Raw genomic sequence first — 13129 nt, 5'->3', positions numbered from 1 at the left:
GTGAGAGTGTGTTGCCATCCTCAGTCTCTCCGCAGGAGAGAAGTTAATGGTTATAAAGAAGCAGAAGAAAAGGTCTCGTCAGGTGTCACATATTGACTCAACTACCTCATCAGACTCTGAGACTCAGAGCGCTGAATCGGTCTATGAAATAGAGGATTATCAAGTTGTGGATGTGCCCTCTCTGGTTAGAGGGGTTAGAACTGGCCTCAACATAAAGAGGTAGAGGAAATTGCTCTGACAGATGATGAGCCAGTCTTTAGGCGTCAGTCTGTATCTAAAGATTATTTTCCTTGGTCTGGACAACTGACGAATCTTATGGCTGAAGCTTGGGAGACTCCTAATAAGCATTTTCAGGCCGCTAAGAATTTGACCTCTTGATATCCATTTGCTCCAGGGGCATGTAATAAATGGGACATTCCACCAACAATAGATGCGCACGTGACAATGCTGATCAAAAACGCTACGTTGCTCATCCCGCAGCATCCTCGTTAACAGAGGTTACCGATAGAAAGATTGACAATAATTTTAAATCATTGTTTTCGTTATCGGTGGCTATAGCCTGGGTAGCTAAGGCTATGGAGGAGTGGATTAAGGAGCGAGAGGCGTCTATGGTTGACGTCTAGAGAGCAGCGGTCTCTTCTTGGTCAGTTGCAAGAAGCAGCTATGTATATGGTGGAGGCGGGGATTGACGCAGGTGTCCTAGCGTCTAGGATCTTGGCCAACAAACAGGTCCTGGGCTCCATGGTAGCCACATTCGACATGGTGGCTAATGCCCAGTTCCACTCCAGGTACCTGCAGCGGTGGATCCTGGCCCAGTGGGATGGTCAGTATCATCGGATAAAAACCCAGATGATACACATCTCGCCGGAGGTTTGCCTCTCCCTAGCCTGGTGGCGGGAGATGACTCACTTAAACAATGGTCGTCCGTCATGGATCCCGGAATGGGTACTTTTCACCATGGACGCAAGTCTGCGAAGATGGGGAGCAGTGATGGGTCGTCACACTTTTCAGGGAAAGTGGACAGACCAAGAAAGTCACCTGCCAATAAATATATTGGAGCTTCGGGCAGTGCACAAAGCACTCATATTGGCTCATGACCTTCTACAAGGCAGGCCTGTCCAGGTTAAGTCCGACAATGCGACAGCAGTGGCCTACGTAAACCATCTGGGAGGCACATGAAGTCCAGCAGCCATGGAAGAAGTGGCAAGGATTCTGCTATGGGCTGAATGCCATCTTCCAGCAATATCGGCAATATTCATACCAGGGATTCTCAACTTTGAAGCAGACTTACTAAGTCGCCAGGACATACACGCCGGAGAATGGGCTCTTCATCCGTAGGTATTTCAAATCCTGGTGGACAGGTTGGGGGATACCAGACGTAGACCTCATGGCATCACGTCACAACCACAAAGTCCCCAGGTATGGGTCCAGAACAATGGACCCCTCAGCAGCCTTCGTGGATACTCTGGCGGTGAGATGGAACTTCAGGTTGGCAAATCCTGTTTCCTCCAATCTCCCTCCTCTCAAGGGTCGTCAGAAAATTAAAACAGGAAGATGGCAGGATGATACTAATAGCTCCTGCCTGGCCCAGGAGGCATTGGTTTTCGAATCTGACACGTCTATCCATAGACAGTCTGTTTCCACTGCCTCTGCGGAATGACCTGTTAATGCAGGGTCCTTGTCTATACCAGGATTTACATCGGCTGGCTTTGACGGCTTGGCTCTTTAGTCTTCCGTCTTAAAGGCCATGGGGTTTTCTACTTCAGTGATAGACGATGTTGAGAACAAGAAATCCTGCTTCTGCTCGCATCTATCACAGGATTTGGCGGTCATTCTTTCTGTGGTATTCCAACAGAAGATATAACCCTAAGATATTCAAGGTATTAAGAGTACTTGCTTTTCTTCATCCTGGACTAGACTTAGGTCTTCGCCTGGCTACCTTAAGAGTCCCAAATTTCGGCTTTGACAGTTTGCAGGATGTTAGAACATTCTTTCAGCGGGTTCTTGGACTGCAAACTCCATTTCGGACTTGACAGCGTTGTCATGTCGTTCTCCGTATTTGGTGTTTCATCAAAATAGAGCGGTCCTCCATACCAAGGCGGGCTACCTCCCGAAGGTTGTGTCCTAGTTTCACTTAAATGAGGTAGTCCCGGCCTTTAAGTCTTCAGACCTGACTTCAGGTGAAGCATCCTTGGATGTGGTTCGAGCCCTTCGTATCTACTGTACGTGGATCGGACCAAGTCCATTAGGAAATCGGATTCACTCTTTGTGTTGTATGGTTTTCACCAAAGAGGTTGGCCAGCAAACAAACAAACCTGGTCTCGCTGGCTTCGTATGACCATTTCTCAGGTTTATACACAGGCTGATCTTCCTGTTCCTAACAAGGTAACAGCACATTCCACTCGGTCTGTCGGACTATCGTGGGCGGTAAGACAGGGTGCCTCTGCTGAATAACTCTGCAAGGCAGCCATTTGGTCCTCCGTGAGTGCGTTTATCAAGTTCTATGCTTTTGATACGTATGGCTCTCAGGATGCTGCCTTTGGGCGGCGGATTCTCCTATCTACTCAGCAGCGTCCCCACTCTTAAGGAAACTGCTTTAGTACATCCCAAGGTAATTCCTGTGGACCCTATGGAACCCGAAGAAGAAATATAGAATTATGGTATAACATACCTTTTAATCATTCTTTTTCTTCAAGGTCCACAGGGCACCCACCCTGACGCACCTGGCCTCAGATGGATTTGTTCTTAAACTTTATATCACAGATTACCTCTTCACTTGTTGAGTGTCTTCTTGTAAAATTTTTTCTTCCTTCTCCACTCTCTGTCTCTTGCCGCGAGCCTTGGTCACGAACTGAATGCCTGTGGCTGGGGGCGTGGTATATAGGGAGGGGGACCAGTGCATGCTGGGAACTCCAAAGCTTTGCTGTTTGGTGCATTGGATGCTATCCAACTATATATCCCAAGACATATATACCTTGTGGACCCTATGGACCTCAAAGAAAAAGATTTATCAAAAGGTATGTTATACCATAATTCTATATTTTAGAACTAGGAGTAAGCCTACAAATAGTAGCCTAGTGGCAGCCTGGAGAAGCCCCTGGATGAGGTGATGGTATTTGACCACTGCACAGACCCCTCCAGCCGGCAGCTAAGGTAATATTGATGCCTGAGGGTGCTGTCAGTGGTGTCTCTATGGAGCTGATTTTCTACCAGAGGGGGAGAAACAGATGGGTGTTTTTAGGCAGGAAAGTCCTTATTAGACATACAGGTTTCGGGGAATGGAACTGGGCTGAACCTCTTCTCAGCTCGAGGATAGTGGGGAGTAAAACACCCTTCTGCCATTAAATACAATAGAGCTGCTTCTGAGTTGAGAGCAAATAAAAAAAACAAAAAACAAGTAACTCTGTATCTATAACAAACCAGGTTGCAATGCAGAGTGAATACTGGCTGCATTTTCATGTAGCCCACAAATACTGAACAGATTTATTTTGACAGTGCAATATACATTTAAGTTAGAACATGACCCTCTCACATTTAACATTTCCCCACCTGTATTTTGCTCCCAACTCCGAATCAGCCCCTTTGAATCCAGATGTAAAACTCTCCTTGCTGAGGCAAATGCATAATGCATGCAGTATGTATTAGATAAGGAGACAGGGATGCATTTCCCATTGCTGTTCTGTGTGCCTGAAAAGAATGAAAGGGGCAGCTGTGTATCCCATGAATCGTGTATCTCCCCTTGACCCATGATGGTGATATAATATTTGACTTCTGAAGAATATCTATAAGTTGTGTGTTCTCAAGACCCATAATTGAGAATATGCGCCTTTTAGGGACATTTGATTGGAGCTAATAAACATCTACTTGCATTCATTATTCCAGATTCTTTGTATCTTGTGACTACCGGTGAAGCGCAAACACTTACCCGTTCTATGGGTGTACTGAGTTGAGCTCAGGGTCTCTGTGTTCACCCACTGCTCATTATGACTGTGACCGCTGCTCTGCCATTTTGATGTATATTTTAATTTATCTTTCCAAACTAGCACTGTGTAGATATTCTATATTGGGTTTTCTTTGTCAGGGAAATTTTGCCTAAACTAATTTAAATATAAATGCGGTGTCACCTTGCAGTCACCGCCCTATGAGGTCACTGGGTTTAAGATAAATCATAGATTACAAAAGTCAGCAAGTACTTGACGTCTCTCTGCAATATCTGAATTTGCTATGCGGGTTAAAGAGAATGAGATTACCTGACACTGCATCCTATGGGTTTAGCATAAAAGTCTTATCCTGCACATCAGCCTTGTCCTTCATTCAGTAACAATATAATTACCAGGTGAGAAACCGACCAATGCTGCATTCTATGCACACTTGTGGTAATGAAATACACGGCTGGCATATATAAACAGTGTTTTCCATCCAGGGGCCTTCACTCTTTCAGACTTGATCGAGCACTAATATAAAAGTATTCCGTCTCATACGTGCTACATCGCTCTTTGAACAAAACTATATTGCATTAAAGGTTTTGCAGGGTTTATAACCTGTTTTCAGAAGACAACCATTGTATCAATATATAATTGCTAAGTATTGTAGCACATTAAGTGACTTGCAGTGTGTCTGTGTCTCAGTTCCAGAGCCTTTTGGAGGAGCCATTATAATAGGTCAAGAATCCATAACATACCACAATGGTGAAAAATACTTGGCGATAGCTCCCCCAATCATTAAGGTGAGTAGTTAATATATTAGTTGAACTATATACGGTGCAGTTACAGGATCTCTCAATTTCCCTTCCATATTGTTACAGGTGGGCTTACTTTGCATCCCTATCACGGAAGTGGTTTTAACCTATTTTCTATGAGTAATTTGCCGTTACCAATCCTTCTCGTCCTGCTCACCCACCATACACTCATGAGTACCAAGGTTATGCTCCCAGTTGTAGGCGAATAGTCACTGCCACTAACAAGCTGCTTCACGGGCACCTGTATGTGGTGTAACTGATGCAGCACTAGTTATGCGTTGTGCGGGGACAGTTATTCCTGACTGCTTACTTTGGATCAGGACTATTGACGCTTCTGCGCTTGGAAGACTGGGAGGATGCCCAAAAAATAACTGGATCAACTGTTTATAGTTTTTTGTTCTGTTTTTTAATTAAACATAATTAAAATATGGAATATATTTGCACAAGCCACCTCACGTACCAAATATTTAAATGTTACAGCATATGTAGAGTGCACTACCCCAATGGTACAAATGAAACCTTCCCCGCTTCTTGTCCTCGTACAGCGGGGCAACACACAATTATAATTGCACTTTTCCATCTGTTTTCCATCTGCATGTATTTAAATTTTTTGGATGTGTACCAGGTCTTCATTCGGACAACCAGTTATAGTAAATTGTATGTCTGCCTATAAGTGCACAGATTATAGAACATGCTGTGGCAGATCTCCATGGTAATGCTGCAGCCCTTTAACACAGCATTAGTGATTCTGCATACATTTTAATGGCACAGTAGCCAATTCATATTCTAGTTGTGAAGCCAGAACCTCTATCGTTTCCGGCCCTTGGCTATTGTCTACGTTGCCATTTATATGTTCTAGGTTGGTGTATGCATTATGCATTATTATTAGGGGTGAGCGGGTTCGGTTTTACTCGGATCTTTAAGCGGCATTTTATTGGCTATCGCCTATCGTGTGTTTTGGATAGCCAATATAATAAATCCGAATTTGCGGTAAAGTGGCGATAAGAACCGAGTAAATCCGAATAAAACCGAGCCTGCACATCCCTAATTATAAAATACAAGGGAGCGCTATTACGTTGTGTTCAGCTGTGAGAATTGGGTCCTTGGTATTGTTGTATAATGGTTATTCGCTGACTGTTTCTTTCCTTTCAGCAAAGCACCATTGTCTGTCATAATCGTGTGGACGTAAATGGATCGCGATATCTCCTTGGGGACATGGAGGGTCGCCTATTCATGTTGCTGCTGGAAAAGGAGGAGCAGATGGATGGAAGTGTCACACTGAAGGACCTCCGAGTGGAGCTGCTGGGGGAGGTGAGAGGGTCTTAGATTTGTTGCCCATTCTGTTGGAGTGGGTTTATATGTTGCCCTTGTTTAAGTTCCTTAACAGTGGGAATCGGAATAATGCTGGCCATACACGGGACGATTTTTAACACTATTTGGGCAGTTTCTACAGGTTGGTCAGACCAATCGTTTGCAAATAGTTGTATTTTGAGTCTTCTGCGACCCCGATGCGCGTCCCCACCGTTGCCTAGTTGGATCGCAGATCAGATGGTTTTGTAAAGAGATCTCAACTGATCGTGTACGATGTGATACACTTCTATGCATCTTATCCTATGATCTTAATGATAAATCATACACCATTTGACCACATCTTATGAATTTCAAAGGAAATAGTACAACTGATCTTACCAACTTTGAATTTTGCCGTGTATGGGGGCCTTTAGGGTCAGGTGGTCTTGCAGTAGATACCATTTAATGTGTAGCAGTGTTTACAGCAGAAATTGTATCATGTTGCTGAAAGTTCGGATACATGTGTTAGTATAAAAATGACACGAAGAGCTTATTTTAAAAGCAGCATTTTCTGTTTTTATTTTTTTCATGTCCTGGTGGATTTTCAAAAAAAAAAATTCTCTTGTTACAAGTAGTTTCTAGAAATTATTTCAAATCCTTATAACACTAACAATTAAGTAGTGCATAATTAGATATAAGAGCTGTATAAGTACAGTGCAGGCATTACTACCTATTGCACCTCCATACTTGCTTCACTTAAGAAGCTGACACTGATTTGCTGTAGGTTGTTAGTGGCTTCAAACCAGCTTACACCTGAACATCAAAGGGAAAAACTACACACACACTGCAGTGAGACATTCCTAAAGTTCTTCATGCATACTGCTGTTATCTTTCTCTTCTGTAGACCTCCATTGCAGAATGTCTCACTTACCTGGATAATGGAGTGGTGTTTGTGGGTTCTCGACTTGGAGACTCCCAGCTAGTTAAGGTAAGCGAATGCTTGTAAAATAGAAATCCTGTCTGTAAATCCTATAGGTTATAATCCATTAATTTCACAAACTCCTATATGTTATTTTAATTTGTCCCTTTTCTAGAATCCCAGTTTACTCTATCATCTACGGGACACAGAATAATTATTGGGTTTGTCCCATCCTTGGGAGCAGGCTATGCACAAGTAGATCCCTCTTCCACCTAATTTACCAGTTTTTAAAGGGCCCTTGATGTATAAGCTACTGGCTTGTTTCCACTCATTTATATATTTGTTAAAGATATTGCAATTAGCACTGTGCAAATTACTCTTGTAAGTCACATATTACTAAAAGTGTGACAGGAGGAAGACTGTGATCTCCCCCTACAGACCCACCGTGGGCTTCTGTCCCCTTCTTATAGTCCACAAACATTCTTACTCCCCTTGAGAAGGAAGACAAATTATTTGTGTGAGGAAATTGCGTTGGGCTGTACTGTCAGTGTGTCTTGCAAGAACTTCATCTTTAGACACATAGGATTCATTCCACCTTCCATGTTGTCTTTCTTTAGGTGCTCATGGTCGTGTGCAAAAGAACCTTTAGGGTTATTCTTGCAGACACTCTGTTACCCTGCAGCCAGCTGTTATTCCTCTTTGGTCACCCTGCAGGCTCAGGTAGTTGCTTTCATGGCACCCAAGGGGTGCGCTCCAATGCTCCCACAGCCGCTCAAGCCACTTTCTGCTATGTCCATATAAGCCCTGGAGAACGTACCTTCTCTCAACCTCAGAATGAGATGTGGTGGTACTAATGCATTGTCTTAGTACTTCCAGATATAGATTTATTGCATTCTCGTCTTCTCTGGGGCAAGACTCCCAATCTCAGAAGCAGGGTTGCAACATTAGACATTTAAAAGACTTCTATGAGGGCTGGAAAGCTCACAGGATGGTTGTTGAATAACGGACTAGTTGAGTGATCTGGTTTTCCCATGGCAGGGGGCTCTCAAGTATAAGATATTCATGATCAACTTTCATTAAGCACTTCTTGAGATCAGGTTTAAAATAAAAAGAATCTCCCTGGCATTTGGGGTGAAAGCAGTTTTTTTGCCTCAGAACAGGGTTCTTTTAAAGACCTAGCTTTGGAGCCAACACACGGGTCATTTCAGTTTGGAGCAGGTTGGGTCCTGCAAGCCATTTTCACTGTAAATTCACACCACGTTTCTCATTTGCAATTCAATTCTAAATTCGCAAAATTCATTTCCCAGGAAATTCACTTATTTTGTTCACACCTCCCTGAGCAGGTGAAAAGGTAGGGAAGCTCTTTGTTATAAGGCTAACATTTCTGGATACAGTGTAGCACCTCTGGTACACCTTCCCAGTGAATAATAATAATACACTTGGAGGGATTTAAAGAGCTTAATTTGTACAATAAAGACTTGTCATTTTTCAGGTGATTTCCTTTGAAAAGCTCAAAACAGGGATAAATGATGTATTACTTGTATGGTGTAATAACTTTCAATACTTTCCATATGCCCCTGCTGTCCCAGCTGCCAGTCTTTGGGAGTTCAGGATGATTTCCACACTTTTTCATGCACTTGCTTTTTGTAGACAAATTTAGCAATAGCGCCGCTATGCCCGCAAATGGCCATTTCTAATTCAATCTCACATTTCTCAGGTGCGCCCACTGTCACAATGAACGTGAGTTTTATGATGCAAGCCCACTTTCACAAACTCATAATTAAATTGATCCTACATTATTGCAGTGGTCTTGAACATACTGATGGGTATTTTAAAATGTGCAGTCAAATGAAAATTCTTAACATCTTATTTGCTTGTGAACAAATATTAAACCAATTAAACTGACACAAGAATATATTTTTTGTTTTGTTATTATCATTGACAATTGGTGAGCTGACTTTTCCAGTAGTTGCTCAACGTTGATGCCTTCTCCCAGCTGCTTGTATACCCAGGTCTTCCAGAGGGCACCTTCTTGGGCTCTTGTTTGGACTTAAAGATGACATAGTTCTTCTCCCAGTTCTCAGATCTAGGTACTTAGTCTAGTGCCGTGGTTGGAATGTGGGACGTCACCTGTGCTACCTGTGTTCTCCAATCTTGTTACTTCAGCAAAATGGTTCTCCAGGGGATCAGACGTGGGCAGGTATCTGGTGATTACCTTTGTCCTTATACCTTTGTCTCAGAAACTGCTTTTCACCCCACCAGCCTTTTCTTCTTCATAAAGATGGATTATGGTCTTATGCACCTGTGTTGACACGATTCAATCTTTTTTTGGAATCTGTCCTTTTCAAAGGTGCTAGGAATGTCCCGGCCTGTTCTACTCAAGTCACTTTAACTGTGGATTTGTTTACATTGGTTGTATGCACAAGTGGCGGCCTGTGTCTGTGATGACAAGTGCAGCCTGGGCCTAAAGGCATCCGCCATTATCAGAGCAATATATGAGTGTCTTTGTGATGTGAATATATATTCACTTCATAGATTTACCTAACACAATTCTCCTAAGCCAATAGGGAACATAGACCAGGGATGTCCTTGGTTGTAGTGTCAGTTGACCTTTCTGGGCCTCAATGGCTTTTTTTGTTTAGTCTTCTGTGACTGTTATGGGTTCATATAATATTTTTGGGTTGTTCATTAATTCATTCATTCATTGTAAGCTGGCACTTCAATGCTGGAAAGATGATAGTTGATGTATTGGTAAGTACAGTTTCTCTTCTTTATGCGATGTGTTTTTTTTTACTGCCTCTGCTCATATTGTCCTTTTGTATTCTAGGTCTACAGGGTTGCCACTTTAATTTGTGGCATATCTGTTTTTCACTCGTATCTGTCCTAGTAACCCTTAACTTCTAAATCTCTGCTTCTTTGCAGCTTACAGCAGACAGTAATGAACAAGGTTCATATGTTGTGGCAATGGAGACTTTCACAAACCTGGGACCAATTGTAGACATGTGTGTGGTGGATCTTGAGAGGCAGGGGCAAGGCCAGGTGAGACGACATTTCTGAATTCCTTGCATATCTCCCCTAACTCCTGTGCATCAGTTCTTACCTTTGTTTCATCTTTTCACAGCTTGTTACCTGCTCTGGGGCCTTTAAGGAAGGTTCTCTGCGAATCATCAGAAACGGCATTGGCATCCATGAGCATGCCAGCATTGACCTACCCGGAATCAAAGGTGCTGCTGAAATCCATAGCCAGGAAATTACTTATATTAGGGCTCTGGGTGGTGGACTTGGGTGAGGATTGGGGAAGGAACAATAATATACTTCTCGTTGCTGTCTTGACTTCCTGAGAGTAACACTAGAGATGCCTTTACCACTATCTCATATGTTGTAATGTATCACCTTGGGGTTACTTAGTGACTTGTACATTTTGTTTTATTTTCCCGCACATGACGTTCTATGTTCTCTGCTTTGCATCAGGTTTGTGGCCCCTCAGAGTTGCTGCCAGCCGTGAAACAGATGACACATTGGTCCTGTCCTTTGTGGGACAGACTAGGTGAGGTCTTAACTGAGGTTAGGGTCAATATAGGATTTAAAAGTGTAAAATAATTTATTTTTTTGGGATACTAATTTACAGTTGTCTTGCAGGGTTTTGACCTTGTCGGGGGAAGAAGTGGAAGAGACGGACCTGGCTGGCTTTGTTGATGATCAGCAAACCTTCTTCTGTGGGAATGTGGCACATCAGCAGCTCATTCAGGTAATACATAACTAGACCAATGTGTTCCCATAAGAACTTCTTCAACTAATTGCAAACTGATTTCTAAAAAGACCGCAATTAACATTGATTTCACTGGGCATTGATTTCGGCAATCTCTCAGTGGTGAAAAGGTTTTGATTAGTAAGGGTCTTGGATGTCTCTGAAAACTAATGTCATAGAAGCATTGAGAGCTTCTCATACTTGGTTATGACGGAAAATCTCTTCATTTAGCGATACACATTGTGAGCATACTATTTGAACCGGGATATAGTTACCATCCCGGCTCCAGAATACCGACCTCCGGCATCCCAACGGTAAGTATTAGGGATAAATCGAGGGTTAGGCACTAGGGAGAGGGATGGGGGGTTGAGGGTTCAGGGTTAGGCTGCGGAAAAGTTGGGTTAGAGGGAGGGTTAGGCTACAGGCTACTTACGTTCAGGCGTCGGGATGCCGCTGTCAATATTCTGCCAACTGGGATCCCAAACCCAACCCATTTCAACCAACTTCACATTTGGAAAAAGCCGTTACAGACACATTTTTGGATTTACCTTATGCCTTTTTTTTTTTTTTTATTGAATCGGCTCTCTTCTTGACGACAATCCACTAATTTTGCCATTTATTTTTCTTATTTAACAGATCACATCAGCTTCAGTGAGGCTTGTGTCCCAGGACCCGCAAAGCCTGGTTAGTGAATGGAAAGAGCCACAAGGTCGGAAAGTCAGTGTCTGTTCCTGCAACAGCCGCCAAGTGCTCCTTGCAGTAGGCAGAGTCCTCTATTACTTGGAAATCCACCCAGGAGAACTGAGACAAACCAGGTAAAGCCGGATGCTATTTTCTGCGGCTGGCTTTTTAGCCTTTATTAGCGCTGTTCATTACTCATGCCACTTGTTTACCCTGCAGCTGTACGGAAATGGAGCACGAAGTTGCCTGTTTAGATGTCACCCCACTGGGCGGCAGTGAAGCTATGTCCACGCTTTGTGCTATCGGCCTATGGACTGATATCTCTGCACGAATCCTGAGCCTACCAGGCTTTCAGCTGTTGCACAAAGAGATGCTGGGGGGAGGTAAGCTAAAATGGACCTTTACAGAGGGATTCTGGGAATTGTGATGTATTTTAGGCAATTAAGCTTCAAAGGGAAAATGGAAGAAAATGATTTCTTCATGACTCTTTTTTTTTCCCTATTCTCTCAGAGATTATCCCAAGATCCATCCTCATGACGTCATTTGAGAGCAGTCACTACTTACTATGTGCCCTGGGAGATGGTGCGCTCTTCTACTTCAGCCTCAACACAGACACAGGTGAGAGGAGGCTGTAACCATAGCCCTGTATAATTCTCCGAAACACATGTAAGCCCTGAGCCACTGCTGAGCTTGTAAGTCATGAATGGCGGTGAAAGCCCAGCCATCACTGCCAAAAGCGTTCATGTGTCTCTCTCTGCTTTACAGGTATTTTAAGTGACCGAAAGAAGGTGACTCTGGGAACACAGCCCACTGTTCTCAGGACTTTCCGATCTCTGTCCACAACGAACGTGTTCGCCTGTTCTGACCGGCCGACTGTCATATACAGCAGCAACCACAAGCTAGTTTTCTCCAACGTCAATCTGAAAGAAGTTAACTATATGTGCCCCTTAAACTCAGAGGGCTACCCTGATAGGCAAGTCGTCACACTCTATACATTTCATTTGTCTAGAGGATATAGTGCAATTATCACCTAAGCTTTTGGTTTTGTTCTTCCTCTCATCAGATTTGTTGTGTAGAACAAATTATACCGCTTGTCCTACCAAACCGCATCTTTACCACTTCTCTGTTATTTGCAGTTTGGCCCTAGCCAATAACAGCACTTTAACCATTGGGACTATTGATGAAATCCAAAAACTGCATATCCGAACAGTGCCACTGTATGAGTCTCCCAGGTGGGTGCCATTCGAGATTATTACATGGGAATTGTATTAATTTTGTTTTAAACCAAGTCTAAATGTAATCATCTTCTCTGTTTATTGTAGAAAGATTTGCTATCAAGAGGTCTCGCAGTGTTTTGGTGTACTCTCCAGTCGAACGGAGGTACAAGACGCTAGCGGAGGCAGCTCTCCTCTCCGACCTAGCGCCAGCACCCAGGTTAGAAAGAGCGTTCCTGTCTGTATTCTAGACTAAAGCTGGGTACACACTTATACAATCCTCGTCCCGATCACCTGATCGTAGGTGATCGATCTGACGATTGTATAGGTGTGTATGCAGGTCTAAGATTCGAAAAATGTAAGAGGATATATTCATACACTTCTTAGAGTGTGAGCGAACCCACTGTGATATCGGATATACCCCTAAGTAGACCCCAGTATAATTGAGAGCAGAGAAGAGATAGTATATCACAGTGCTTGGCGCTACTCTGCTATACCAATTAAAATATAAACATAGGATAATATGTAATCATACAGAT

General features: G+C 43.2%; 1 protein-coding gene across 1 annotated transcript in view; it reads left to right on the top strand.

Annotated features, from left to right (window-relative positions):
• Nucleotides 1-13129, top strand: part of DDB1 (damage specific DNA binding protein 1) — a 53813-nt gene that overhangs the window by 33329 nt on the left and 7355 nt on the right. Inside the window, exons 5-17 of the mRNA XM_088454512.1 lie at nt 4629-4726; nt 5891-6049; nt 6933-7016; nt 9870-9986; nt 10069-10171; nt 10419-10494; nt 10587-10695; nt 11332-11510; nt 11596-11759; nt 11887-11994; nt 12142-12349; nt 12513-12608; nt 12699-12810. Coding sequence (XP_088310638.1) covers nt 4629-4726; nt 5891-6049; nt 6933-7016; nt 9870-9986; nt 10069-10171; nt 10419-10494; nt 10587-10695; nt 11332-11510; nt 11596-11759; nt 11887-11994; nt 12142-12349; nt 12513-12608; nt 12699-12810 — 1613 coding nt within the window. The remainder of the gene's footprint in view (nt 1-4628; nt 4727-5890; nt 6050-6932; nt 7017-9869; nt 9987-10068; nt 10172-10418; nt 10495-10586; nt 10696-11331; nt 11511-11595; nt 11760-11886; nt 11995-12141; nt 12350-12512; nt 12609-12698; nt 12811-13129) is intronic.

The sequence above is a fragment of the Taudactylus pleione genome, unplaced genomic scaffold, assembly GCF_031769625.1.
Source record: "Taudactylus pleione unplaced genomic scaffold, aTauple2 ptg000619l, whole genome shotgun sequence".
Taxonomy (NCBI): Eukaryota; Metazoa; Chordata; class Amphibia; order Anura; family Myobatrachidae; genus Taudactylus; species Taudactylus pleione.
This window is presented reverse-complemented; position numbering and strand designations above follow the sequence as displayed.